The sequence below is a fragment of the Cynocephalus volans genome, chromosome 6, assembly GCF_027409185.1.
Source record: "Cynocephalus volans isolate mCynVol1 chromosome 6, mCynVol1.pri, whole genome shotgun sequence".
Lineage (NCBI taxonomy): Eukaryota > Metazoa > Chordata > Mammalia > Dermoptera > Cynocephalidae > Cynocephalus > Cynocephalus volans.
The window spans coordinates 9,424,155-9,449,799 of NC_084465.1; the positions used below are offsets into that span (position 1 = coordinate 9,424,155).

At 35.0% G+C, this 25,645-nt stretch overlaps 1 protein-coding gene across 3 annotated transcripts in view; it reads right to left on the reverse strand.

The window, feature by feature from the left end:
- The window catches only part of CUL1 (cullin 1), a 91,461-nt gene that overhangs the window by 24,664 nt on the left and 41,152 nt on the right, over nucleotides 1-25,645 (reverse strand). For 2 of the 3 annotated variants that reach the window (XM_063100009.1, XM_063100008.1), the window contains exons 3-9: nucleotides 14,626-14,800; nucleotides 12,277-12,444; nucleotides 8,632-8,682; nucleotides 8,343-8,433; nucleotides 7,302-7,465; nucleotides 2,547-2,709; nucleotides 1,372-1,502 (exon numbers count right to left, since the gene is read on the reverse strand). In XM_063100009.1, the coding sequence (XP_062956079.1) occupies nucleotides 1,372-1,502; nucleotides 2,547-2,709; nucleotides 7,302-7,465; nucleotides 8,343-8,433; nucleotides 8,632-8,682; nucleotides 12,277-12,444; nucleotides 14,626-14,800 (943 nt within the window). The remainder of the gene's footprint in view (nucleotides 1-1,371; nucleotides 1,503-2,546; nucleotides 2,710-7,301; nucleotides 7,466-8,342; nucleotides 8,434-8,631; nucleotides 8,683-12,276; nucleotides 12,445-14,625; nucleotides 14,801-25,645) is intronic. The other variant, XM_063100010.1, reaches the window with a different exon arrangement.

Consider the following 25,645-nt stretch of genomic DNA (forward strand, 5'->3'; position numbering starts at 1 on the left):
ATCATAGATATGCATGTGTGTGTATATTTATCAGGCCTTTTAAAAAGGAATATTTAGTATGGAAATAAGAAAAGTCTTCAAGATGTAAGAATAAGTTTTAAACGAGTTTCTTAAAAAACAAAACAAAACAAAAAACCTGTACAATCCACATTCATGCAAACAGCAGTCATCACTGCTGAGCACTTATGTGCTCTGATCTAAGCAGTTTACATGCATTATTCATTCATAAAAACTCTATGAGGTAGGCACTATCATTATTCTTTTTTTTAAACAACTGACAAAGACAGGAGAAGCAATGTGCCAAAGGTCACACAGCTGTAAATGGCGGAGCTGGAATTTGAACCCAGAGAGACCAGGCCCTGGGCCTGCACTCAGTCACTACACTGTGACGTCACTGTACGTCCCAACACTGGGTACTCCATACTTAAGCTTATACTAAAAACCGGAGCTCTGTCTCACAGAACCCACTGCTAAGCCTGCTCCCTCCCACCTTGCAAGCATAATGTTAACTGTTTCATAACCCAAAGGAAGGGCCTTATACTCACCCTCTAATAATTCACAAATGGGGAGCAGAGTGAGGCAGCAACCCCATAATTAAACATGGAAAAGGGATCTTTCAAAGATAATAGGGAAACAAGAATTCTTTTAAAAAGCATACTAAAGACAGAGCAAGTATTGTAAAAAAATAATTAACATTAAGCACAATAAAATCAGACAGATGAAAGTCTCATGAATTCAGACATAAGAATCAACTGTTTTAGAAGCTTTTAACCCCCATTTGTTCTCCCAAACACTATGAAAATTAAAGTTCACAACAGGAACAAAACTGAAGACAAAAACTGGCCTGTGTCTTAGAAACATGTAAAATTATCACCTGAATTACAGGCAATTTTGCAGGAATGTTCTATGGAGCTCCTAGGGGATGGCGGAGTGTAGAAGAAATGCTATAAATTTCAGGGCGTCTCTAATGCAAACAGACTTGCAGTCTTTAGTTGGAGGGTACTACTCAGATCAAAGTTCCTGAAAGGCATAACTTGTGGACTATAGGAGGCAAGCAAAAGTTTCCAGGAGGCTTTAGCCTTTTCTTTCTATGGAAGCATCTTCTCTCTTCTAGTGCAAGGAATGTAACAGTGAAAAAGAAAATATATAACATCCTTAATGCCTAAAAAGTACCAGAGAATAATTTATGAAGGCATTTACTTAACAAAGATATTTATAAACTTTCTACTTCAAAAAAGCCAAAATAAGGCTCTCTAGAGTTCTAGTGAAAATCTTATCACTTGGATCTCTCAATGGAGATGCACAGCATGTCTGCAGTTCCACATGTGCAAATAGTTAGGCCTGAGTGATTTTCAATTAAATATTACTTACATTTAAAGCAGCTTCTCCACACTTTTCAATTGCTGCAAGACCTTGATTATGAATGTGTGTTTCCAGTAGTTTTTTCAATTCTCCAAGGCCATCCTGGATTCTAGATACAAGATTATACATGCGCCCCAAATCTGAAAGAAGACGATCACCTTTATGCAATGACACAAACCCCGCATATCCATTCCACTAATTATGCTTTAATATTGAGATGAAAGGTATTCTTAAATAAAATAACCATGTCTCTAGACCTTAATAATCAAGAGCACTTACTTATAACCAATATTTTCTATTTGGTATATGTATGAGTATATTTTTGCTAAAAATAACAATGAAGTTATGCCTTTTTTTTTTTTTTTTTTTTGGTCTTTTTCGTGACCGGCACTCAGCCAGTGAGTGCACCAGCCATTCCCATATAGGATCCGAACCCGCGGCAGGAGCGTCGCTGCACTCCCAGCGCCGTACTGTCCCGAGTGTGCCACGGGCTCGGCCCTGAAGTTATGCTATTATAAACGTTTATTTTTCCCCTTACTATGAGAAACCACTAACATGAGAATAGAGGGAAAAAAAATTTTTTTAAATCGGAAATTACATCTAATGCTTCCTAAAATTCTCAAAATTGAGATAGTATTTTTGCCTGACACATAACAGGCACTCTAATATTTGTTTAAAAAATGAATTCATTTAAAGAGAACATGGGTATCCATCTCAACTATACAAATGAGTTACAAAAGGGTCCCCCAAATTCTTCATTTAATATTTGTATGGCATACAGTTAATTTATGAGGACCAAAGGAAAAAAATCCCAAATCCAAAGATCAATCTTTTACTGAGCTCCTGACATGTCCCAGAATAAAATGAGGGAGCGATTAAGGGAGATATAAAATAACAGTCTTCTTATCTCAAAATTTTCAAAGGAAGAATACTTAAGAAAAAAATTAAAGGTACTATATCATTTAATGTTAAAGTGTATGGAACAAGTCATATTCCAAAGTAAACGGAAAAGATGCTCTTCCCCAAAAGTCTTACCTAAATGCTCTCCAAGGGTGTGAAATCAACATCATGCCACAATGCACAGGCAAAGAGACGTGCGGGTAACTCAGTCAGGAATTTCAAGCAAAATTTCAAAACTGCAGATAATAATAGGTAACTACACTTCATGAGTCTTAGTGGCTCACCTTCATTTTTGTCAGCATCCAGTAAATTCTGAAATTCCGTGTGGAAAATCTCTAGGTGTTTTTCAATGAGGACTTGCTCACACTTCCTGGCCAGTTCATCTTGTGTGCTCTCGTGAAGGTACACCTGAACTCTTCGTTGTTCCTCCAGCAGACGAGCCTCTGCCTGGGAAGGATTATTTCAGGTAAACAGCTTGGATTCATTCTTAAAGAACTGTTATGTGAACAATGGCAAATTAAACTCCAAAACCTGCTCTAATGAAATATGATTAAGAAAAAAAAAGGATCTTTGATTTTAGGGTAAATGTCAACCATTTTTGAACAGCCACTGATGGGTTCCATTTTCTCTGTAACATATATTACTATTTCAAATTCCTTTTTAAATGCTTTAACAATGTTATCATTACTAAGAGTTCAAATGTCTTTACATCCATTTTGTTCCTTCAGATAAAGTAGTATTTCACCTTTTTGAGGTAATACCTCTAACATGACACTCTGAGAAACCCAGGGATCCTTCTCTTGTACAGGGATACCAAGTTAAGAAGCTCTACTTTTTATTGAAAGCTACTTGAAGTCAAGAATCACACAAATATAATCTCTGAAATGACCACATAGAAATAATCATTAGCAATTACACTTTAGAAAATTTAAAGAAAAACATTATGGCCTCCTCTTGCCAATCATTGAAATATGCACCTCTGAAATCTCCCGGGTAGTTTATGTGTCTCAATTTCTTGCATTTCCCTCCAAGGAAGAGAGGAAAACAAAGATGCAATTTAGCAGAGCAGCAAAATTAGTAAAACTCAGTATATTTTATAATCCATCACCAGAATTATGTGTGGTACAAGATGTCACTGAGGAGCCACTAGATTATCAAAGCAAGGAAGAAATTTCAATAACCTCAAATTATTCAGTTGATGTGAATAAACAGAGACAAAAACTATATTTTGAATTGCAAAAAATGCCAGTACTTCCCAAAATGACTTTCAAATTTGGTATAATTTCAGAGAAATCTGGAAAAATTAAACTGAAAATGAATAAACACTCAAGAGCCAAGAAAACAATGAAAAAATGACTGGGCAGGACTTGTGCTATCAAAAATTAATAACAATGGGACAACTGTTTAAATCATAGAACAGAACAGAACCTTATTACATATTCTAAATACAAAGTTAAAAATGAAAAATAAACTTGGTAAATATCTGTAGTATACATCAATAGGTCAATATCCTTAATACATAATAATCTCCAACAAATCAGTAAGTATATCCAAATAAAAACATGAGAAAGGAAAAGTAACATTTCACAAATGAAATATAAAAAAGTTTGAAGTTATTAAATTTCTGATAGGAGGTAAATAGTGAAATTATAGCATATTCAGTTGATAAAATACCATTATGCACTAAAATAAACATAAAACATGTCAATAACAAATTATTAGTGAACAAGTTATAAAAAACCTATAGCATTATTCCTATTTGGTTTATAATTAGTAACAGTGTCCCAGGCACGTAGGTTTATGTTATTTCTATTTTCCAAAAAGTCTACAGTCAATGTGTAATTTTGTTTTTCTGATTACACAGATATTTTTAAATGGTAAGAGACTTTATGTGCTTTTACTCAGAAGCTCTAAGTTAAGATGCTGCTGCTCCATGTCTAATGTCTCATTAAATCTGATACCTTAAAAACTAAAGCTGATGAAATATAGAACATGCAAACCAAACAGCATCACTTTTTGTTTTGTTTAAATTATGTTTGTTTCTGGGAAGAACATAATCCCCTTGGGCAGCAAAATAAACTTTTACCCTTCCCAGAGGAAAGATTAGGCTTCGATTCATTCTCTGAGGGGCACCGGCTTTCCAACTCTTATGCTGCCAAAAATTAGTAGCATTTTTGTAGACCCTTCCTCAGGGACTGAGCAGGAAGGAAAGAGTGAATAGGTATTTAAGTGATTACAGAAAACATGGCCAGAGGGGCCTCAACAACAGCTTATTTTATATATTGATAAGAAACCAAGGTTCTACATGTTGAATGTCACAGGTTTTAGAAAGGAAAATCATTTATATTCTTCACTGATTTTAAGTCATACTCTCAATCATCACTGTACTTGCCAGATTACACCAAGTAAACTCAAATGACTAAATAAAATTAAGCAATTAAACACTGCCCCTTATCAATTCTATTAGTATCAGTTCACAGTAAAAACAAAAGGAAAAAACAGACCCCAAAGGGTAAACAAATTAATGAAGGTATATTTTATTTTTTAAAAAATTCCATTAGAAACCTAGAATAGTCATGCGATGTTTTATAGCTTAGATTAGTTGTCAATCACAGGAGACAGTAAGATATTTTAAAAACACTAACATGATTTACAGTTGTTCACTCATCAAAGCCATCTTTAGAAAGACAAGCCAAAGACTCTCAAATGACAACAGAGAGAAGTGAACACAGACCACCAGGAAATGTACACTTTCAGCCAATTAGCTGCTGCTGAAGAGCAGAATGTTTCTTGAAGGTTCATGCTTTATCCAAATATTGTTCGTGACTTTTGCATTGTATTTCTTGATAAAATGTTTAATGTAAACATAATTTCTAAATTACTGAATAAAATTTGCTACCTTTTATCTTGTGGTTTTGCACCCTCCCAGGCATATGCTGGAGGTCCTGTGCGTTGTATATGTGTATATGTATAATACCAGACACATCAGGCTTGCTCTTTACCACACACTATTCTAAGCATATATATATACATAAAAATTTAAAATTAGATTTAAAATATTTTTAATATATATTTATGTCATACATATTACATATTTAATAGTACTTAATATATTTATGTTTTTATATATTTAATAAATATATATTTAATATATATTTTAAATCTAACTTTAAGTTATTTTAAATAAACTCATTTAATCCTCATTATTATTGTTATTATTCCCATTTTACAGATGAAGAATTGAGGAACAGAAAGGTTAAGGTCATCTCTCTAGTCAGTGGTCGAATGGGGATTTGAAACTAGACTCAGCTGAATTTCAGATGCAAGGCTACAGGATAAGAGCAGAATTATTCGCATGGTTACATTCCAATTTTATGCTTACAGACACTGCATTATAGACTTTCACAATGTGATGGAAGTCAAGTTTGGTACGATCCAAGTAGATTTGGGCCAAACCTTTAGCTCCTGTAGCAAGGAATCCCCTCTATGGGAACCAGGATGTAGGAAGCATACTGCTTCCCTGAAGGCAGTGCTTATGCTGAATGAAAATACACAAACCATTGGGAATCTCTGCTCAAGCCGCCTTTGGTTTCAGGCTGGATTTCAAAACCAGATTTCCCTGCTTTTGGAGTGCTTATGTAGCTCTGTCCTAAAAAGCTGGTTTCCTTGCACCAGAATACTATTTCCTCCATCAGTGTGGATAAATGAGACAACCACAACTCAAGTCCACAGAAACAAGAGGCTCCCACCACTACTGGGGATGTGTGCCCTGACGAGAGGCTTCACTGAAGATCATTTGTCAGGCAGCTGTTTGAAACCCTGAATGAGTGGGTTAGGTTCCAGGTCAGCACACAAAGGTCAATTTAACCCATAAATACACACAAAGAACTATTACTATTCCAAGTATGAGTATAATACTTCTGAATACTTCCATTTTTGTTTGATTTTGAGATACCAGAAATTTGTTTGTCGAGGACTTTCGACTACAAACTTTGAAGCCCCACTTATAATCACTATCTCCTACAAGAAATGCATTGAGAACACTCCAGATAAACTGGGGAGGACTCTCTCTACATGGTCAGAACCCAGCCGTTGCTCTTACTAACTTCCTATCTCAGCATATGGAAAGAGTCATTCCGCAGTCCTTCAGGGCAAAGCAACTATCAGACATGGTAACACCCAGACTCCCTGGAAATCTCCTAGTACATCTAGGTCAGGGGGTCAGTAAACTATAACCTGTGAGCCAAATCCTGCCTGCCGCCGTTTTTTAAAAATCAAGTTTTATTGGAACCCAACCACATTCATTTGTTTATGCTGCTGTGGCTACTTTTTACCTACAACGGCAGAGTCGAAGAGCTGCAACAGAGACCAGATAGCCCACAAAGTCTAAAATATTTACTATCTGTCCCTTTACAGAAAAAGTTTGCTGACTGCTGACATAGGTCATTCCTAACAGCCTACGTCCAGGATACCAAAAAGGAGAACAAAGCATAATTCTACTAGAACTTCATTATAACATCACTTAACACAGAAAAGGATTTATGAGCCATAGATTGATCTTGGATCTTCTCCCATATCAGAATTTAGATTGGGTTGTTTCAGAAGGACCTCTTTTCTAATACAAACTTGAAGGCTATGTTATAGATTTTTAGATAATATTATTTTAGAAGCAAAAAGCAAAAGCTTAAAATTTGCGAATCCGAGAAATTTGTTTCTTAATATGTTCTCATTGACATAAGACTGTGATACGCATTAGGTATAGATCCACATTCTAAGAGAAGCAGTTCAAAACACGAAAGACATGCAGCTATCATGGTTATATTCTCAGAACAGCGAAGAGAACACTCAGACATGATTCTCAAATTAACTTATAAAAACTCCTTGGAGAATCAGGAAAAGCACTTGTACCCACTGAAGATATTAGAGGACAACGCTCAACAAATGACTTGTGAGGAAGCTGCATATGCTAAAGAGTGACTCATTCAAGGAGCGATGACCGCTTAACTTAAGTCTACTTTAAGTACTACATTTAAGCTTACCTTTTTCATATATTCAGTAACTGGGTTCTGCTGCAAGAATTCAGTGCTCTCTCTGGTATAAAATCTCTCTGTGTCAGCCAAAAACTGGGATTCAAAGGATTCTTTATACACTGTTAACGTAGGGCCCTTTGCAAATGCATCATCTTCATTCAGCCCCAATTCCACTAGAAATAAATATGAGCTATATTTCAATTACTCTCTCTTTTGTTATATGTCACAAAATATACTTAGGTGTAGCATTCAGTTTAAGTTGTGCTTAAAAGGTAAATGTGAAATCGCAGGGCATAAGGTAACACTGTTATTTACTGGTATTAAAAGGTACACTCTTTCAATAAAAGAAGGAAGAAAAGAAAAAATCCAAGACATATAAAATTCAAGTAATCTTGACTCATGGCCAGGTATACTTCAAAATTATCATGAAGTTCATTTAGAAAAGTTTTATATTTCCAAAAGCAATAAAAATGACTAACTTAAACCTTTCAAAGAAATACAATGCTGAGTTTTTTTTTTTTCTTTTTAAAAGATGACCGGTAACGGGATCTTAGCCCTTGGCTTGGTTTTGTCAACACCACGCTCAACTAGTGAGTAACCGGCCTTCCCTATACAGGGATACGAACTCGTGGCCTTGGTGTTATCAGCATCGCACTCTCCTGAGTGAGCCACGGGCCGGCCCTAATGCTGAGTTTTTTAAACACGGTATTACTTTTCCAGTTTCTCAGTCTCAATTTTTCAAGCTGATATAAATTTCTGTTTGTCACTCAGCTCAATTAATACTCTATTATCTATCCAGTAATTCAGTATGAGACCAGAAAAGAAAATAATTCAAATGTCTATTTCATCAAAATTCCTTAAGACACAAGGATCAACTTCTATGATGGGTAAAATCAAATAAAATCTCACAGACTTAAAGAGAACTATGAATACCTTTTTAAATGTTATCAGTATTCTTGATAATATTAAAGTGTTTTAAAATGAACCTGTTAGAGCACTGCTGTAACTGCCATTTAATATAAAAACTTTGAATTAAAGAGAGATTCTTACCATAAGACTGTACAACTCCACTAATCAGTCTTGTATTGATGGTTTCACCATTCCTTTCCTTTTCAATCAGTTTTAAAACAGCATTTGTTACCTTTTGAAAGAACACAGGAAAAATATAAGATACACAGATTACAATCTATACTAGTACATATCCCTTAAACATTCAAGGCCATTGAACAACACAAGATGACAGATTCTATGACACATTCCAAAGGAGAGAGGAAGACAAAGCCTAAGTGACAGGACTGGTAAGGGATTTGGATAGGAACACACACGCACAAGAAGGTACCTGTTTATTCAATGGCCTGAACAGACAGTCTCTCCAAGTCACCAATGCAAGCTGGATAAAAAGAAAAAAGTACAAAATATCTTACTTTTACTATATTTTCCCAAGACTGAAGTCACAAAAAATAACCCGAATCCCAGATAATTTTATCAAAATTTCTATATTATGCAAGAGCACTTCAAAAGTTTGTAGAAAAATAGAATTAAAAGATAATACGAATTGTTCCATGAACTTTTTCAAGTACCCTTATAACTTGGTAAAAATCTATTATCATGATGAAATCAGAGAGCCTCTCTCTTGAGTTAACTACTTCAAGGGGTTTCAAAGTACAAACACTTATTAGCTTGTATTTTAAGTTAAAAGATAAAAAGAAAATTTGGATTTAAGGAGAATATGTGAATCAGTTTAAAGGGCAATAGTGGAGTCAATCTATAAATTTGTTCCCTGAATGAAACAAATTTAATTTTCGAATTAATACACTTGATACAGATAACTCCATTTTTCACCACAGTTTCCTAATACTCAGTAAAATAAATTACAGACTAAAAATCTACCAAGTTCTGTTTAGACTGAGGTGGTTTCATGGATGTATACAACTGTAAATGCATCAAACTATACACTTCAAGTGGATGTGGTTTATTGTACATAAATTATTCAGATTTCCCATTTTACTTGCATTTGTGTGTGTGTGTGTAAGATGCATTTTTAATGAGAATGTACAAACATCATATGGCTTCTTTTTCCAATTCTCTAAACTTCCCACAGGAGTTATGTGAGAAATTAATTACTATAAAAATGATCCCTGAAAGAGAAATATTGGAATTAAAACTTGTACATAATTTTTAAACTGTTTGTTGGGAAAGGTATTATTCAGCTAAAATTAAATTCTAATTTATAACAAATCAACAGATTAATATGAACTGTGGAAAAATTCCTTGAAACATAATTGTCAGTCTTATTTTTCTCAAATTTAACTACAGATAAAACTGGGTTTATGTAAGATATATATGTCTGAAAAGATTATATATACATTTAATCTATATAAAGAACTTTCAAAGTGGTAGTTCTACTAAAAAAAAAAAAAAAAAAAAAAAAACCAGGAAGAAATAGCATAAAAGCTATACTTTTTAATTTATTTTTATTTTTTTATTTTTTGTGACTGGTAAGGGGACCGTAACCCTTGGCTTGGTGTCGCCCGCACCGCACCGCGCTCAGCCAGTGAGCGCACTGGCCATCCCTATATAGGATCCGAACCTGCGACCTCGGCGCTCCCAGAGCTGCTGCGCTCCCAGCACCGCACTCTCCCGAGTGAGCCACGGGTTCGGCCCATAAAAGCAATATTTAAAAGAAAAATATTTTTAATAAAGCATGAAACTATATATTCAAGTTTAATATTAAAACAAAAATACAATCTTGTTATTAGGAAATGCGACGTCCAAAAGATGCTGGAAGAGACGAGCCTCATTTTCCAGGAGAAATGCAACTCTAGGGGAGATGTTTTGAAAATAACTTTTCCCTGCAGGGATTCTTTGCTGTTACCGTTTCCGACTCTGCAGCCCTCTCTAGTGCAACAGCCAGGGAGCAGTGAGGATGTAATGCTGTGGCTTATGAACTCCTAACAAACATACACCACACTTTAAAAAATACTCTGTTCCAAACATTTGTCTAAATTAAGACGACCTAATTTGACACCAGATGACCCGGCACTTCGAAAGAATAAAAGAAGAGCCAGGCATGATGAGATAGCAGGCTCAAAGGTAAACCAAAGAAATTTCAGAACAGAGTCAGGAAAAAAAAAAAAAAAAAAGCCAAATTATTTTAATATATTAGTAATAAAATTAATTTACGTCCTCTGGTTGACTTAAAAGAAGACCAACAACTTTCTACCAAGTGCGCCACGGGCTCAGCCCAGAAGACCAACAACTTTCTATAGTTAAAAAGGAAGAGAGAATCACTTGGAAAAAAGTAAAACTTCATAATTTGTCCTGTAATGATTTCATTTCATGACAAAGCATCCCTATTTTCTGGAGATTCTGGAAAAGAGAATGAGAGATCATCTGTGAGGACTGTTCAGCCGTGTCAACCGATGGCCAAACTTCTAAATGAATTCAACAGGCTCACTGGAACAGCACATAGAGGGAATGTTGTTTCTAGATAGGGGCATTGATTGGGCTTTGCTAAAATTTATGGCTACATATTATAATTCCAAACAGTAATTACAGCATTTAAGGAAGTAGAAAGTACGGATTTTGAAAGTAGATTAATACAAAATAAAAGCAGTTGAATCTTGACGAATACACTATAAAGTATCCTTGTACTTTATATTTCCTTTAACTGTTGCTGAACGCAGCACAGAAAAAGTTAAAAAGCTGTACTAATTTTTAGGAGGCTGTGATGTTGTTATAGTATACACACTGTACGTCAGGTCAAGTGAATTTCCAAGAGGAAATCAACCAAAATCATGCTGATTGCTACACTGACAACTTTGAGTTTCAAGAAAGCATTTGTAGGTGGAAAAGAAAAGGGGAAGTACATTAGCCATTTCATAATGTACCATATTTCAAAACAACATGTTGTACAGAAGTATATCCAACTTTTGTCAATTAAAAAAATTGTTTAAAAAACCTCACATCAAAAAATTAAACCTAGAAAGTTTTTCTAAAACTATACAACTATCTAACAAAGTATCATTATGAAGCAAAAATAACAGTTTTGGTATAGAAATTAAACTATATAAATGATAAAAATTAGTCATGTACCTGGGATACATTATACTTTTCTTTTAATTAAATCTGTCAAAAGTAAAGCAACAGTATCGACAACATTCTTGGATATGGAGATAATCTCATTACATAGAATTTGACGTTTTAACAACACTGGTTCAAAAAAGCTGTTGTCTCTGTTTTGCCTGACAGCCTATGAACAGACTGTTCTATTCTCAGTGAGTCCCCCCTCAATTGCTCTAGAACAGCGGTTTTCAAACTTGAGCATGCATCAGAATCACCTGGAGAGCCCGTTAAAACACAGATTGCTATGCCCCATTTCCAGGGTTTCTAATTAAGTAAGTCTAGGCTGAGGCCTGAGAATCTGCATTTCTAATAAGTTGCTAGGTGATGCCGATGCTGCAGGACTGGGGACCATACTCTGAAAACCAATTGGTCTAAAAACAACAACAACAACAAAAAAACCCTTTGTTGACTGAGGAAACACATTAATGTGGGTGATTTCATCATTAATTCGGGGTCCTCTCCCTGAAGCAGGGTTTCACAGACCATGACAGTGCATGAGGACCAATCCTTTGGGCTTAAGCCTCAGGGAAGGTGTCTCATTTCCCTGGGACTGCCAGACTCAGGACCATCGGTGCTAAAATTGGAGCAGTTCAAGGTGAAACATGATGACTAGTCAAATAATTAAAGAAGAAACCTTTAAACAGTAAATGCAGAAGTGTGAAAGTTGTATTTGGGAACTCCTATTTCCCCATCCTTCTACTTTCTTGCCACAAAATATTTAAGAGTCATTCACTGATAAAACAAAGGAAATTAGCCTACTATTCTAAAAACAGCTTAATATTTGGCTAGATCCCTTTACTGAAAGATGATATATCACTATGAAACACACATTTAAATTTATTTTTTTTTTAAATCTTACTGAATAGATTTCATATATTCCTTTTCGTCCTTCATCACATTCACGGCGAACCCAATGTCTATTGAGGTAGGCACAAATTCCATTCAGCACTTTGCTTGAAAATCGATAATCTTCCCATTGTTGAGTGTAGAATTTCAGTACACTCTCATCCATCAAATCTTCTCCATCCTAAAAACAAGTTAACTGAAGCTTTAAGATGACTAATTTGTCACATAATAAATTAAAGATAAAACAATAAAAACAAATCCATTGCATTAAAATACACTGATGCATATAACTTTAGATGGGTTCTTGAAATTATTCTTTATACAAAAACATGCTAATTAATATAAATTCTCACAAGAACATAGTAAAAAAATTCTTTCATCTAAATTAAACTGGAACTTTTTTCATGGTATTAAATATGCATATACACTAAAAAAAAAAAAACCTGAACTTTTACAATACGATGCTAGTTCCTTCTTATTATGGAATTCACCTCAAAGTCATCTCAATTGTTGATATTTTCCCTGTTAAAGAAATTATCATATCCTATTCACAATTTAGACCATGGGGCCAATACTACTCATTTTTTTTTTTTTTTTTTAAAGATGACCGGTAAGGGGATCTTAACCCTTGACTTGGTGTTGTCAGCACCACGCTCACCCAGTGAGCTAACCGGCCATCCCTATATGGGACCCGAACTTGTGGCCTTGGTGTCATCAGCACCGCACTCTCCCGAGTGAGCCACGGGCCGGCCCTACTACTCATTTTTAAAATGCAACTTCTTCCTTTTTAAAATTTACTTACAAATTATAAAAATGTATATAGCTTTCTGCGGCAATCTGTTGCATTTTTGCAAAAATAAAAATAAGGTCAATGGTACAATATTTCTTCTTTAGCAGGACCTCAGGAGGAAATTCTGCATTTACCAAAATTATCTTTACTGAGATTGACACAACTTATACCACAAATTTTTATTTAAAGAAAATTAACTTGATATTTTTTCTTAGCCATTATTAGCATTAGTCTCACTCTTTAAAAACTGAGCATTCTACTGCACAACCATTTATATGTGCTGTAGCAGAAAAGCAATGAAGAGGAGGGTGGGTGAGGGGCTCCTCCACACAGGAAGGGGCTGGGGCAGCCCACTAACTTCTCTAAATCTCAGTATCTTCAAGGGTACACAAGTGATCCAACCATCCATGTGGAAACCGGATCATATCTTGACACAACCATATTTTTGTTCATTTAAATGTAAGTGTGAAATAAACTTTAAAATGTAAAGCTAAAATATTCTGGATTATGGTATATGATCTTTTTTAAAATGCAAAAATATCACTGATGACATGGCTATCAATACTTTTACACAAAACAACATACTGTTCCTCACCTTAGTACTAAAGAATAATTAATTATAGTGTTCACATTACAAAGTGTTGTGAATAAAAATGATACTAAGTTAGTCATAACTGGTGGTCAATCAACTACAGCCTGTTAAAATGATGTTTAAGTTTCCACTTAGCTTGTAAAATAAACTAAGGAAAACAATTCTGCAGCATGCTGATATTTTTGATTATCTGTGTAAATCAAAAATCTTTACAATATATACACAGAAGAGTCCCTGCAAAATTCCCAGCGTAGAGAGTACAGATGTCTTCACTCGCTCTATTTAACATGTGTAGTAGCACCAGATGAAGGAGCCACTTGCCCATCCTGTGGCTGGATGTAAGGCATCACACTGTCTTTGCTACAGAGTATGAAGACCGAGGAAGAAAAAGGCAGAAGATGAAGGAGAAAAGACTCCATCGCTGCCCAAGCCAAGGCCTGGCGCAGGAAGAACCCTCACTCAAAGGAAGTGGATCTTCCAAGTGAAACCCTCCTATTCTGGGGCACAATTTCACAGCACTTTTGAAATACACTTCATGATCATGGGTAAAAAGCAAGATTACATTTAGAAAATGTGATTACCAAATGCTAAATAACCTTACAACCAGAGTTTGATAGAGACCACCACATTGGATTCAAAATAAAATACATATAGGTAACTTGAAAACACAATTACTTGCTTTAAATGAAAAGGTTCATCGATTTCTAACAACTAAATTCAAAACAATTAATAATTTAAGGAAAATATTGTGGCATAAGGTTACAAGAAGCTTTTAACTAATTAAAAAAACATGGTTTATGAAGGTTTTATCTTCATAATAGGTAAAAGACTAATTAAGCAACACCAAAACATCTTTATGCACATGTTAATGCCTAAAACAATGAAGAAATGACAATGAAAGATTTAGCATTTAGTTAGAATCATTATTTCACTTTTTTTTTAACATTCTAAGTTCTCAGAATATATGTAAAAGATCTTACCTTAAGAAGATTTGTCAAGTAATTCTTCAAAAATTCCTTAAGTCGTTTGTATAACTCCAAGCCAACAAACTGAGCTCCTCCAGGTGTCTGCCCCTTTTTTGATTTAGAAGGAGGGACTCCAGCTCCTCGTGCTTGGTTTGACTGGTGTACACTAGTACAGTAGTTATAAACGTGACTTGGGGAAAAGTTAAGGACATCAACATGCAGCATCAATGTTAACAGTGATTAATGTGAACACTTTTCAGTATCAATACACTCCCAATATATCAACCAAAACCTGTTAAAAATTAGAGTAGAAAAAAGATCCCATTTATACTATCAATAAAGAAATACATATTAATGGACAAAAACTAATAAAATACTCAAGCTCAGTAGTAATCAAAGAACTATGTCTTAAAACAATCATTTTGTAAAACGTTTCAATCATACAGAAAATCACAGCTTACAGTAAACTACCTTATGTTCATGACCCAGTTTTTTTTTTTTTTTTAAAGATGACCTGTAAGGGGATCTTAACCCTTGATTTGGTGTTGTCAGCACCACGCTCACCCAGTGAGCTAACCGGCCATCCCTATATGGGATCCGAACCCACGGCCTTGGTGTTATCAGCACCGCACTCTCCCGAGCGAGCCACGGGCCAGCCCCATGACCCAGTTTTGGCAAATCTCAATATTCACACACTTGTCTCATATTCCACCTACACCCCCCTCAATTTTTGAGGAAGTGAAATACTACAGATTATAACTGAGACATGTTCTCCCTAATCTCGCTCCTTCTTCGTCTTACCCTGGGAGCAACCACCCCATAATTTGGTGTATATCATTCCTATGACTGTTTTCATATTTTACTGGATGACTATATATGAAATATATTATCTTGCAGGCTTTACATTTTTAGATGACACAAATTGTAACACGGACATTTGCTTTTGCCATTTGTTTCTGGTAACCTGAGACAGCTACAGCTGTATGTAATACACTGTACAGTATACATCTACATTTATCCATTCTCTTGTTGATGGACCTTGCTAATGATTTTAGCATAGATCAATTTTTGGTACTTACAAAGCTGCAAAGAACATAACTAGCATGCCCCCTTGCAGACATGTTTGAGTTTCCTGCAGTACAGAATTGCCAGGTGACAGGTAATTCTTCACTTTATTACAAGCTGCCAGATTTGCTCCACAAAGGGTTGCACAGCCCCCCGCAGGATATAAGTTTTCATTGCTCACAACCTCACCCATGCATGTGTACAGTGGTTTACCATGGTTTTAACATGCATTTCTCTGATTGTTGTGGGACTAAACATATTAGAAGCTTATCGTTTTCATTTTCCCTTCTGTGTTTTGTCTGTTTATATCCTTCACAACTTAAAAAAAAAGTATGCTCGGACATTAATGATGGAAGTACAAAACAGTATAACCACTTTGGAAAACAGTTCGGCAGTTTTATGAAAATCGTGGTACATTCATAGAGTAGACTACCACTCAGCAGTCTAAAAAGTGAACTACTGATACACACATCATGAATCTCAAAAACATTCTGAATGAAAAAAGGCAGGCACACATAATTACACTTAAATGAAGCTCTAGAACAGGCAAAACTAACCTTTGGTGAGAGAAATCAGAAGTGACTTTTACTGTTTCTTTGAAGGGTGAAGATTGACCAAAGAAAACTCAAGGAAACTTTGTGTGTCTTTATCAGGTATTGTTTGCACAAGTGTATATATCTATCAAACTCAGACCATATACTTGAGATCTGTATATTTTGTAGTATGTAACTTTTGCCTTAAAAAAATCCCACATTTTAAAAAAGGTAAGCATATAAGTATTTCTGCTATAAGCTGAAAAATACTAAGTTGTCTTTTAAATGTCCAGTTTTTATTGAGAAAACTTGTCCTTTATCAGTTATATCCATTGCAACTATCTTATTTGTGGCATAACTTTTCTTTATGGATATTACTGGGTGAAGAGAAGTTCTTAATTTGTCATTATCAAGTTTACCTAAATTTACTATTTATGGCTTGTGCTTTTTATCTTGTTTAGGAAATCCTCCCCTCTCCCAAGGTAATAATTCTATTGTACTTTCTTTTAGATTTGGTTTTCTCACTGAGGTTCCTAATCTAAGACTTAATTCACCTGTAATATGAGGAGAAAACGTCATTTTTTCTCTGCATGGATAACCAGTGGCCACAAATCATGTATTAAATGGTCAATACGTTCCTCACTAGATGTTACTGCCTCTCCTAGGACACAACTGTTTTCCAATGTATTGCCCTAGTGGCTCAGTCTTCTTTTAAAAAATTTCTGCTCTTTCTGTAATGTCCCCTTATTTCTAATATTGTGGGGTTTTATGATTTTAATTTTGCCAGAAGCTTATTTACTAATCTTTTAATACAACCAGTTTGGGCTTTATTAATTTTCATTATTGTATCTTTATTCCGTTTCTATTTACTTTTTCACATTTGCTTTCTTTTTGTAAATCTTGTTTTGGATGGTGGACTTTTAGATTTCCAAAGTATATGTTTTCACCTTTTAAAAAAACTCAATTTCATTTAAAGATTAAATCAGAGAACATTATCTTTTTGACATAGTTTCTTTAAAATGTGATGAGACTTACAGCTGAATACGTGACTTCTTCTTGAGCAGGCAGAGGAGTGGGCAAGGATTCTACATGTGCCTGAAAGAATGTCCATTCTCTAACTGTTGGATACAGGGACCCACTAGAGCGAGCTAGTCGATTGTTTTTCAAATCTTCTATATTGTTACTGATTTGTCTGTTTATTACTGAGAAATTTTTATTGAACTCTTCAAATCTAAAGACTGTCAATTTCTCTTAATTCTTTTAAATATTTGTCATATATTTTGAGGCACTGTCAAGTATGTAAATTTGCAATTATATCCTGGTGACTTGCTCCTTTTATCATTAGGAAGTAACTGTTTATTCCTAACAATATTGCCTTAGAAACCTATCGTATATGATATTAACATGGCTACACCTATCCTCCAGTTAGAATTTCCCCCAATGCGTTTGCTCCATCTCTATTTTCAACCTTTATGTTTCTATGTTTTGGTCTGTCTACTGAAAACCACCGAAGTATAATTTACATTTTAAAAAAGTGAATGATAGTCTCTGATGGGAAAGTTTGGTTTTACCATTAAACTGTTTAATGCTGCTATTTGGATTGATTTCTACCATCATATTTTGTGTATTTTCTAATTCTTTTTCTATGCTTCTTGTTTTCTCCCTTTTCCCCTTCTATCAGGACAGTAGTTTACTTCTTCCATTACAGTTCTTGTACTGTTCTGGAGTTATACTTTCTATATGTATTCATGTAATGGTTACCTTAAAATGGGATAGGCACACTTTGCCGTCTGCCGATTCTGAAAATTCTCAGCTATTATCTCTTCAAATATTTCTGTTCCCCTATTTTCTCCCAGCTCTGTTACACGTATGTTGGATATTCTCATGTTATCTTCAATGCATCAATTAAGTCTTCAAATTATTTTCCATCACTTCATCTTTGTTCAAAGTTCCTAAATTTTTCTTTCACTTGTGTCAAATTTGTTTAATTTTAATGATTTCATTTTGTTTACAGAATTTTCTCGGTAAAATTTGTCGTTTTCCATAGTGTTTTGTTCCTTCACATTTTTAATTCTTTTCTATCACTCATCACTTTCAACATACTTATAGGCTCTAAGGATCCTTTTATTTGAAGTTTTAAGGGGTCCAATTCTGCTGTTTGTCGTATGGGCTAACTTTTTCACAGTGGGCTCTCTCCTGTGCTTGATAGCTTTATTTTAACTCATTTTCGGTGGGGCTTTCCCATTAATTTCCCAACTTGGGGAAATCCCCAAGAAACTCAAACCCCAACACACCTGAGACTACAAATCCTCAAGATGGACTCCCTACCCTCCCCCACATACAGGGCTCTGCCTAAAAACTTTCCTAGCTGCCTCCTTGAGAGGGCAAGTTGATTTTTTTTTTTTTTCAGTTCACCTTTTCACTAAAAAGGGTATTTAGATTTTTGATTTCCATGACACGCCAGCTCCCAGCCCCCTACTCACCAGGACTAAAACTTTGTCTCCTTTTCTGTGTGGCCCCACCTTCCATCCAGCCTACCTCTCGCCCAAATTCTCATGCTGCCACACAGGGGCTTATAGTGGTTACCCAAAGAGTTTTTAACTTTTTTCAGACACCTGGGGATTTCCCTCACTTTTGCTGGAAGCCAGTATGCATTTACACTTTCCTATATTTTACCCAGCAGCCACTAGTGTGTGGTTCCAGAATTTTTTAGGTTATCTAGTTCAGCCTGACTTTTGTGTCTTGCAATATTTAACTTTCCAGCTATTAAATTGACAAAGGTTTTTTAAAAAAACAATAAAATCCAGTGATAACTGAAGTGCAGGGAGATGGGAGATTCTATACACTGGAGGTCAGGGTGTACATCATTACAACGTTTCTGGAGTAAAATTTGGAAATATTCAAAAGCCTTCCAGTGCATTCCTTTTGATACAGCAACTACACTTGTAAGCATTTATCACGAGGATATCATCACTGAAGTACCCAAATATTTAGTTAGCAAACTATTACAGCATTGCTCATAATGGCCAAAAACTTGTAACAATATATTTGTTAAGTATAGGGACTTAGTGAAATACACTGTTGGATCCATCTGAGGATACAGTACGCAGCTTTTAACAGTGTCACAGAATATACAGTGCAATATATTCACTAAATTCCAGCTAAGACATCAATCACATTATGTATCGTTACTTAAGAACCACCAAGAAAAGAAAATGTTGCCAATAAAAATGACAATGCATTCTTATCAGATGAAATTTTTACTTTTATTACTCTCTAAAAGGTTACCTGTTTCAGACAAACATTTATCAAAACGCTCTTGTAAGTAGTTAAAATAAAAACTTATAGAAGTTAAATAAATTGGCTAAGATATAGCTAAAATGTCTTTACAGTCTAAATCTTCAGAATCATGATTCTTGTTAAGGATGTCTATCCTTTTTCCACAAAATACTGTCCTCTGAGCCACTAAGTGTGTTAGTACTTCTTATGGCAGTCCAAAACTGCCACTATTTTCTTTTAATCTGCTCTCATCCATTTATAAGCTTGATCCTGAGTTTCTTGATATCAAAAGGTTTTTTTCTTTCAGGGCAGGTTCTTCAAATGCTTTGCTGAAAGAACAAGCTGCAATCAAGTGTGCACAGTCACAAATGATGACAACTGTGGTGTGAATGACACCTGACCAACTACTTCACATGCTCCTGACTTTAGGATACACCTGAATCAATGAACTAAGGTACCCTCACAGAGCAGTGTGGAAAGATGTTTAAAAAAGACACCAATCAGGGAAAAGTGCAACTGAGAAAACGGCATTTTAGTGTGGTTCCTTTGGACATGCAGATAAAAGGTTATATGTGTGTCCAGGAATTAATATCTCTCTCTGGAGAGCAGGGCTGGGGTTTTAGAAAGTTTTCAGCCAAAGAATCCCTTCTTTCTCACCAAATGTTCTTCGTAACCTCCTGAAAGCTGTTTCAAGCTTCTGCCCAGAGTTTAAATCCACATTCATCCCCAAATTGGCATTACTCCTCCCCATTATCCAACCAGGCACAGAAAGTATTAGGTAGCAGTGGTTAGGAGATTTCTTGCTTACTAAAATTTAGGTTTTCTTCTATCAACTTATATCTAAGTTAGAGAGGAAATAATGAAAAAAGAACTTTAACAAGCCATAGTGCTATGATCTACCCCTCACCATCTACAGTGACAACCATTTTTAACTGCTTCTAGACTTAGTTCTTTATATGTGCACATCTTTAAATCATATGCTTATACTGTTCTTTGACTAATCAACCTTTGCATAAGTTACTGAGTTCCTGCTAATGGAAAATATATCTCATTTCCATTCCCTACCTCCAGTTTATCCTCATCCTAATAGTCAATGTGGAGCCTTTATTAGTTACCTTTGAAAGTTGAAGTTATACTTAAACCATGGTACTAATTCTAGTACCAAAGTACCTAACCACAATTCTGGCAAATAACTATAAACTCTGGAAAAAACATAAAAAGGACCCTGTGAAGACACCAGAGAACAACGAAAAGAAGACTTATCTGGAAGGGAAATCTAGTCTTGCAAGAAGGGAACGGCACGATCAAACATCTCTAATATAAGAAAAAACAGGAAAATGAAATCCACTCTTGACAGAAAAGACAACCAACAGAGACCATTTGGAGATGACCCAAATGCTGGAATTAGAAAACAAGGACTTTAATAAAACATAATTATATTCAAGGACATAAAAGAAATATTTATAAGTGAAAATTAATGGCAGCAAAAAAATAAAAATCGTGAAAATGAAAGCATGAAAAATTCTAGAATTGAAATACTCAATATCTAGAGCAAATTATTAGAAGGACTTAACAGCAAAATGGAGACATGGTTTGAAAACAGACCAACAAAAATGATCAATTCTAGAGAGAGAGAAAAAAAGATAAAAACTGCCTGAAATGCAAAGAGAGGAAAATCTTAAAAGCAGATGGAAAAATTACATGTAACATACAGGAAAATAATTCAGTTATTACCAGCTTCTCATCAAAAACTACAAAGGGCGGAAGAGAGTGGAATAACATCTTCAAGTGCTAAAAGAAAAGAAACCTTATCAATCCAAAATTCTATATCCAGTAAAAATATCCCTCAACAATGACGGCAAAATAAGATATTTTTAGATAAAAATAAAACTAAAGGAATTACCTAGTACAGGCCTGTATTCAGGTTAAAGGGAATTGACATTAAATGGAATCTTGGATCTTTAAGAAAAAATATTAAAATAAAGAGTACTATAAATAATAAATGTCTGGATAAATATAAAATAATATTTTTTCTTAATTTTTAAAATAAAAAGGTTGGCTTTAAACCATTTAATAATGCTGTCTAGTGGGTTTTAAAACATGTAGATGTAATATAAAGGGGAGGGGTGGGAGCAGTAAATGGAACTACACAATTACAATGTTGCTACATTTTCTGTGATGTCATATATTAATTCTAAGTAGTATATTAAGAAAGAAAAACAAAATGTATACTATATCCTCAGAGCAATCTCTCTCTCTCTCTCTCTCTCTCACACACACACACACACACACGTTGCAGAGGTATAGATAAAAAGCCAATATATTAAAATGGAATTTTTTAAAACTTCAACTAATCTAAAAGAAGGGAGGAAAACAGGAATTTAAAAAATTTTTTAAAGGGGAGAAAAAAATAATAAAATGGTAGATCTAAAACCAACCTATGAATAATTATAAATGTCACTGGGCATAAACTGCAATCAAAACAGGAAGACCACTGTATATCCTGACACAAAAGACACAATTTAAATTTAAATATAAAGACACATATAAGTTGAAAGTAAATTAATGGAAAAAGATTATCAGGCAAACACTAGGTATAATAAGACAGCTGAAGAGGCTATAATTATCAGACAACAAAATATTACCAGAGAATTCATAACAATAGGTGTCAATTTATTAAAAAGACATAATCATAAATGTATATTTTCCTAATAACAGTTTCAAAATACATGAAACAAAATCTGACAGAATTAAAGGGAGAAGGAGACAAGCTGATAATGACAGGATGGGATTTTAACATCCCTCTCTCAGTAACTCGACCAAAGGAGGGGGAAAAAAAAATCAATCAATCAAGATATAGATGATCTGATAACACTAGCAATCACCTCCACTTAATGGATAGTGATAACATTTTACATCCAGCAGTGTGCTGGTAAACCAGCTCTCTGAAAGTAGTAAATGAAAAAAGCCCTGACTTTTCAGCTTTTGCACCTGTCCACGGCTTAACTATCCCCCCAACAGATGGCAAGCTCCCAACAGGACATTACTGAACGGGGAGTTGAGAGAGATGTGCACAACCGTGTCCCATCAGCTGACACACCCCAGCTCAAGCACACCACTGTCGACACCCACCAACTGCAGAATCCACATTCTCTTCAAGAGTACATCGTACATTTGCCAAGACAAGACGTTTTCTGTGCCATTAAACAAGTCTCGATACATGTAAAAGGACCAAAATCATACTGTTCTCTAACCAAAATGGAATTAAAATTAAAAATCAGCAATAATGAGTTACCCAGGAAAACCCCAAACACATATTTCTAAACAATACATTTCTATATAATCCAAGGGTCAAAGAAGAAGGAAAATTATAAAATGTTTTGAACTAAATAATAAAAATAGAAATACAGCACATCAAAATTTGTGGAATGAAGCTAAAAATCCTTATAAGAAAATTTGTACCTTCAAATACCTACATAAAAGAAGAAGGTAGGAAGGCTTAGTATTATTAGAATGGCAATACTGTCCAAATTGATCTACAGATCAATCCTGTCAGAATCCCAGTTGGCTTCATTGTAGGAAGTGACAAGCAGATTCTAAAATTCATACGGAATTTCAGGAGACCCAAAACAGGCAAAACAATCTTCAAAAAGAACAAAGTTAGAGGACTCATACATCACAACTTCAAAACTTGCTACAAAACCTCAATAATTAAGACAGCAAGGTACTGGCATAGGATAAATGAATGGAATAGAATTGAGGATCCAGAAATAAATTCATGTGTCTTTGGACAACTGATATTTGGCAAGGGTGTCAAGACCATTGAACGGAGGGAAAAAAAGTTCTTTTCAATAAATATGCTGTGACAACTAGATGGTCACATGCAAATAAATTAAGTTGGACTCTTATCTCACAACATATACAAAAATTACCTCAAAACAGATCAAAGACCTAAATGCAAGAGCTAAAACTATAAAACTCTTAGAAGAAAACATAAGAGTAAATCTTTTTGACCTCAGAATTGACAAGGAATTCCCAGATGACAGCAAAAGTATAAGTAACGAAAGGAAAAAAAAATACATGAATTGGACTTGGTCTAAATTTAAAACTTCTGTATGTCAAAGAACACCATCAAGAAAGTAATAAGACAACCCACCAAATGGGAGAAAATAAGAACTCATACTACTCAATAATAAAAAAGACGTCCCAATTAAAAAATGGGCAAAAGGATCTTAATAGTCATTTCTCTCAGAAAGAAACATTAATGGCCAATAAACATATGAAAAGATGCCTGACATCATTAGTCACTAAGGAAATGCAAATCAAAGCCATGGTGAGATGCTAGGTGAGATGCTACTACTTCACACCCACTAGGATGGCTAGAATCAAAGTCAGAAAATAACAAGTGTCAGCCAGGATGTGGAAACTTGGAGCCCTCATACATTGCTGGCAGAAAAGTAAAAGGACGCACCCACTTTGGAAAATAGTCTGATAGTCCCGCAAATGCTTAAACACAGTGAAACTGGTGTCTCTTCCTCTTCTTACAAGGACACCAATCTTATCAGATTATGGCCCTAGCCACCCTCATGACCTCACTTAACTTCAATTATTCCCCCAAAGACCCCACCTCCAAATACCAGCTGACCCAGAAATTACACTCCTAGTTATCTGTGCAAGAGAGATGAAAACATGTCTACACAGAAACTTGTACACAAATGTTTCCAGCAGTACCATTCGTAACAGCCAAGAGGCAAAAACAACTCAAATGCCCATCAACTAAGGAATAAACAAAATGTGGTATTATCTATAAAATAGAATATTATTTTACCATAAAAAACAAAGGAAGTATTGATACAAGGACACTTCAAAGATTCACATTATCTTTTAATTCCATTTTTCCACACTTACTGAACTACTCTCATATTTACTACATGGAAGAACTTTGAAAACATTACGCTAAGTGGAAGAAAGCCAGTCACAAAAGACCACATGTATTAGTCTGCTCAGGCTGCCATAACGAAACACCACAGACTGGATGGCTTAAACAACAGGAATTTATTTTCCCATAGTTCTGGATGGTAGAAGTTCAAGATCAAGGTGCCATCAGGGTTGGTTTCTGGTAGAGGCTCTCTTCCTGGCTTGCAGATGGCCACCTTCTTGCTGTGTCCTCACATGGCCTTTCCTCTGTATGCATGTGGGGAGAGCTCTCTGGTGCCTTTTCCTCTTCTTACAAGGACACCAATCTTATCGGATTAAGACCGTACCCTCATGACCTCATTTAATTATTTCCCCAAAGACCCTGCCTCCAGATACCATCACACTGGGGTTAGGGCCTCAACATATGAATTTGGGGGAGGACACAATTCAGTCCATAACTCCACATATTACATGATAATATTTATATGAAGTGTTCAGAATAGGCAAATTTATAGAGATAGAAGGTAAATTAGTAGGGGGTGGGGGCAGTAAGGGACTGACAGCTAAAGGATACAGGGTTTCTTTTCGAGATGACAAAAATGTTCTAAAATTGAATGTGATGATGGTCGGACATGTCTGTGAATATATTAAAAACTACTGAAATGTACATTCTGAATGGGTGCACTTCATGCCATGTGAACTACATCCCAATAAAGTCATTATTTTTTAAAAACTCAATGCAATTCCAATCATAATCCTAGCAATTTTTAGGGTAGAAATTGACAAAGATGAATATTAAATGTACAGAGAAATGCAAAGGACCCAGAATAGTCAAAATAATCTTTGGAGAAAAAAAGAACAAAGAACAAAATTGAAAGACTTATACCACCTGACTTCAAGAGTTTTCATAATGTTACAGTAATGAAAATTTTACAAAAAGTAAAAACACTAATATCCCACATGAACAGATGCAAAAAATATTTAATAAACAAATCAAATTAAATAATGTACCATTCCTTGACAATGTATCAATGAAACAGAATCCTACAAATAGAACCATACTTCTATTGTCATTTAATTTTAACAAAAGTTACCAAAGCAACCCACTGAAGATTGAAGGTAAGTTTTTTTCCACAAACAACACTGGAATAATTGTATATCTATATGGGGGAAAAATTAATCTCAAGCCTTACCTCACACCATACACAAAAGTTAATTCCAGATGGATAATGGATCTAAAT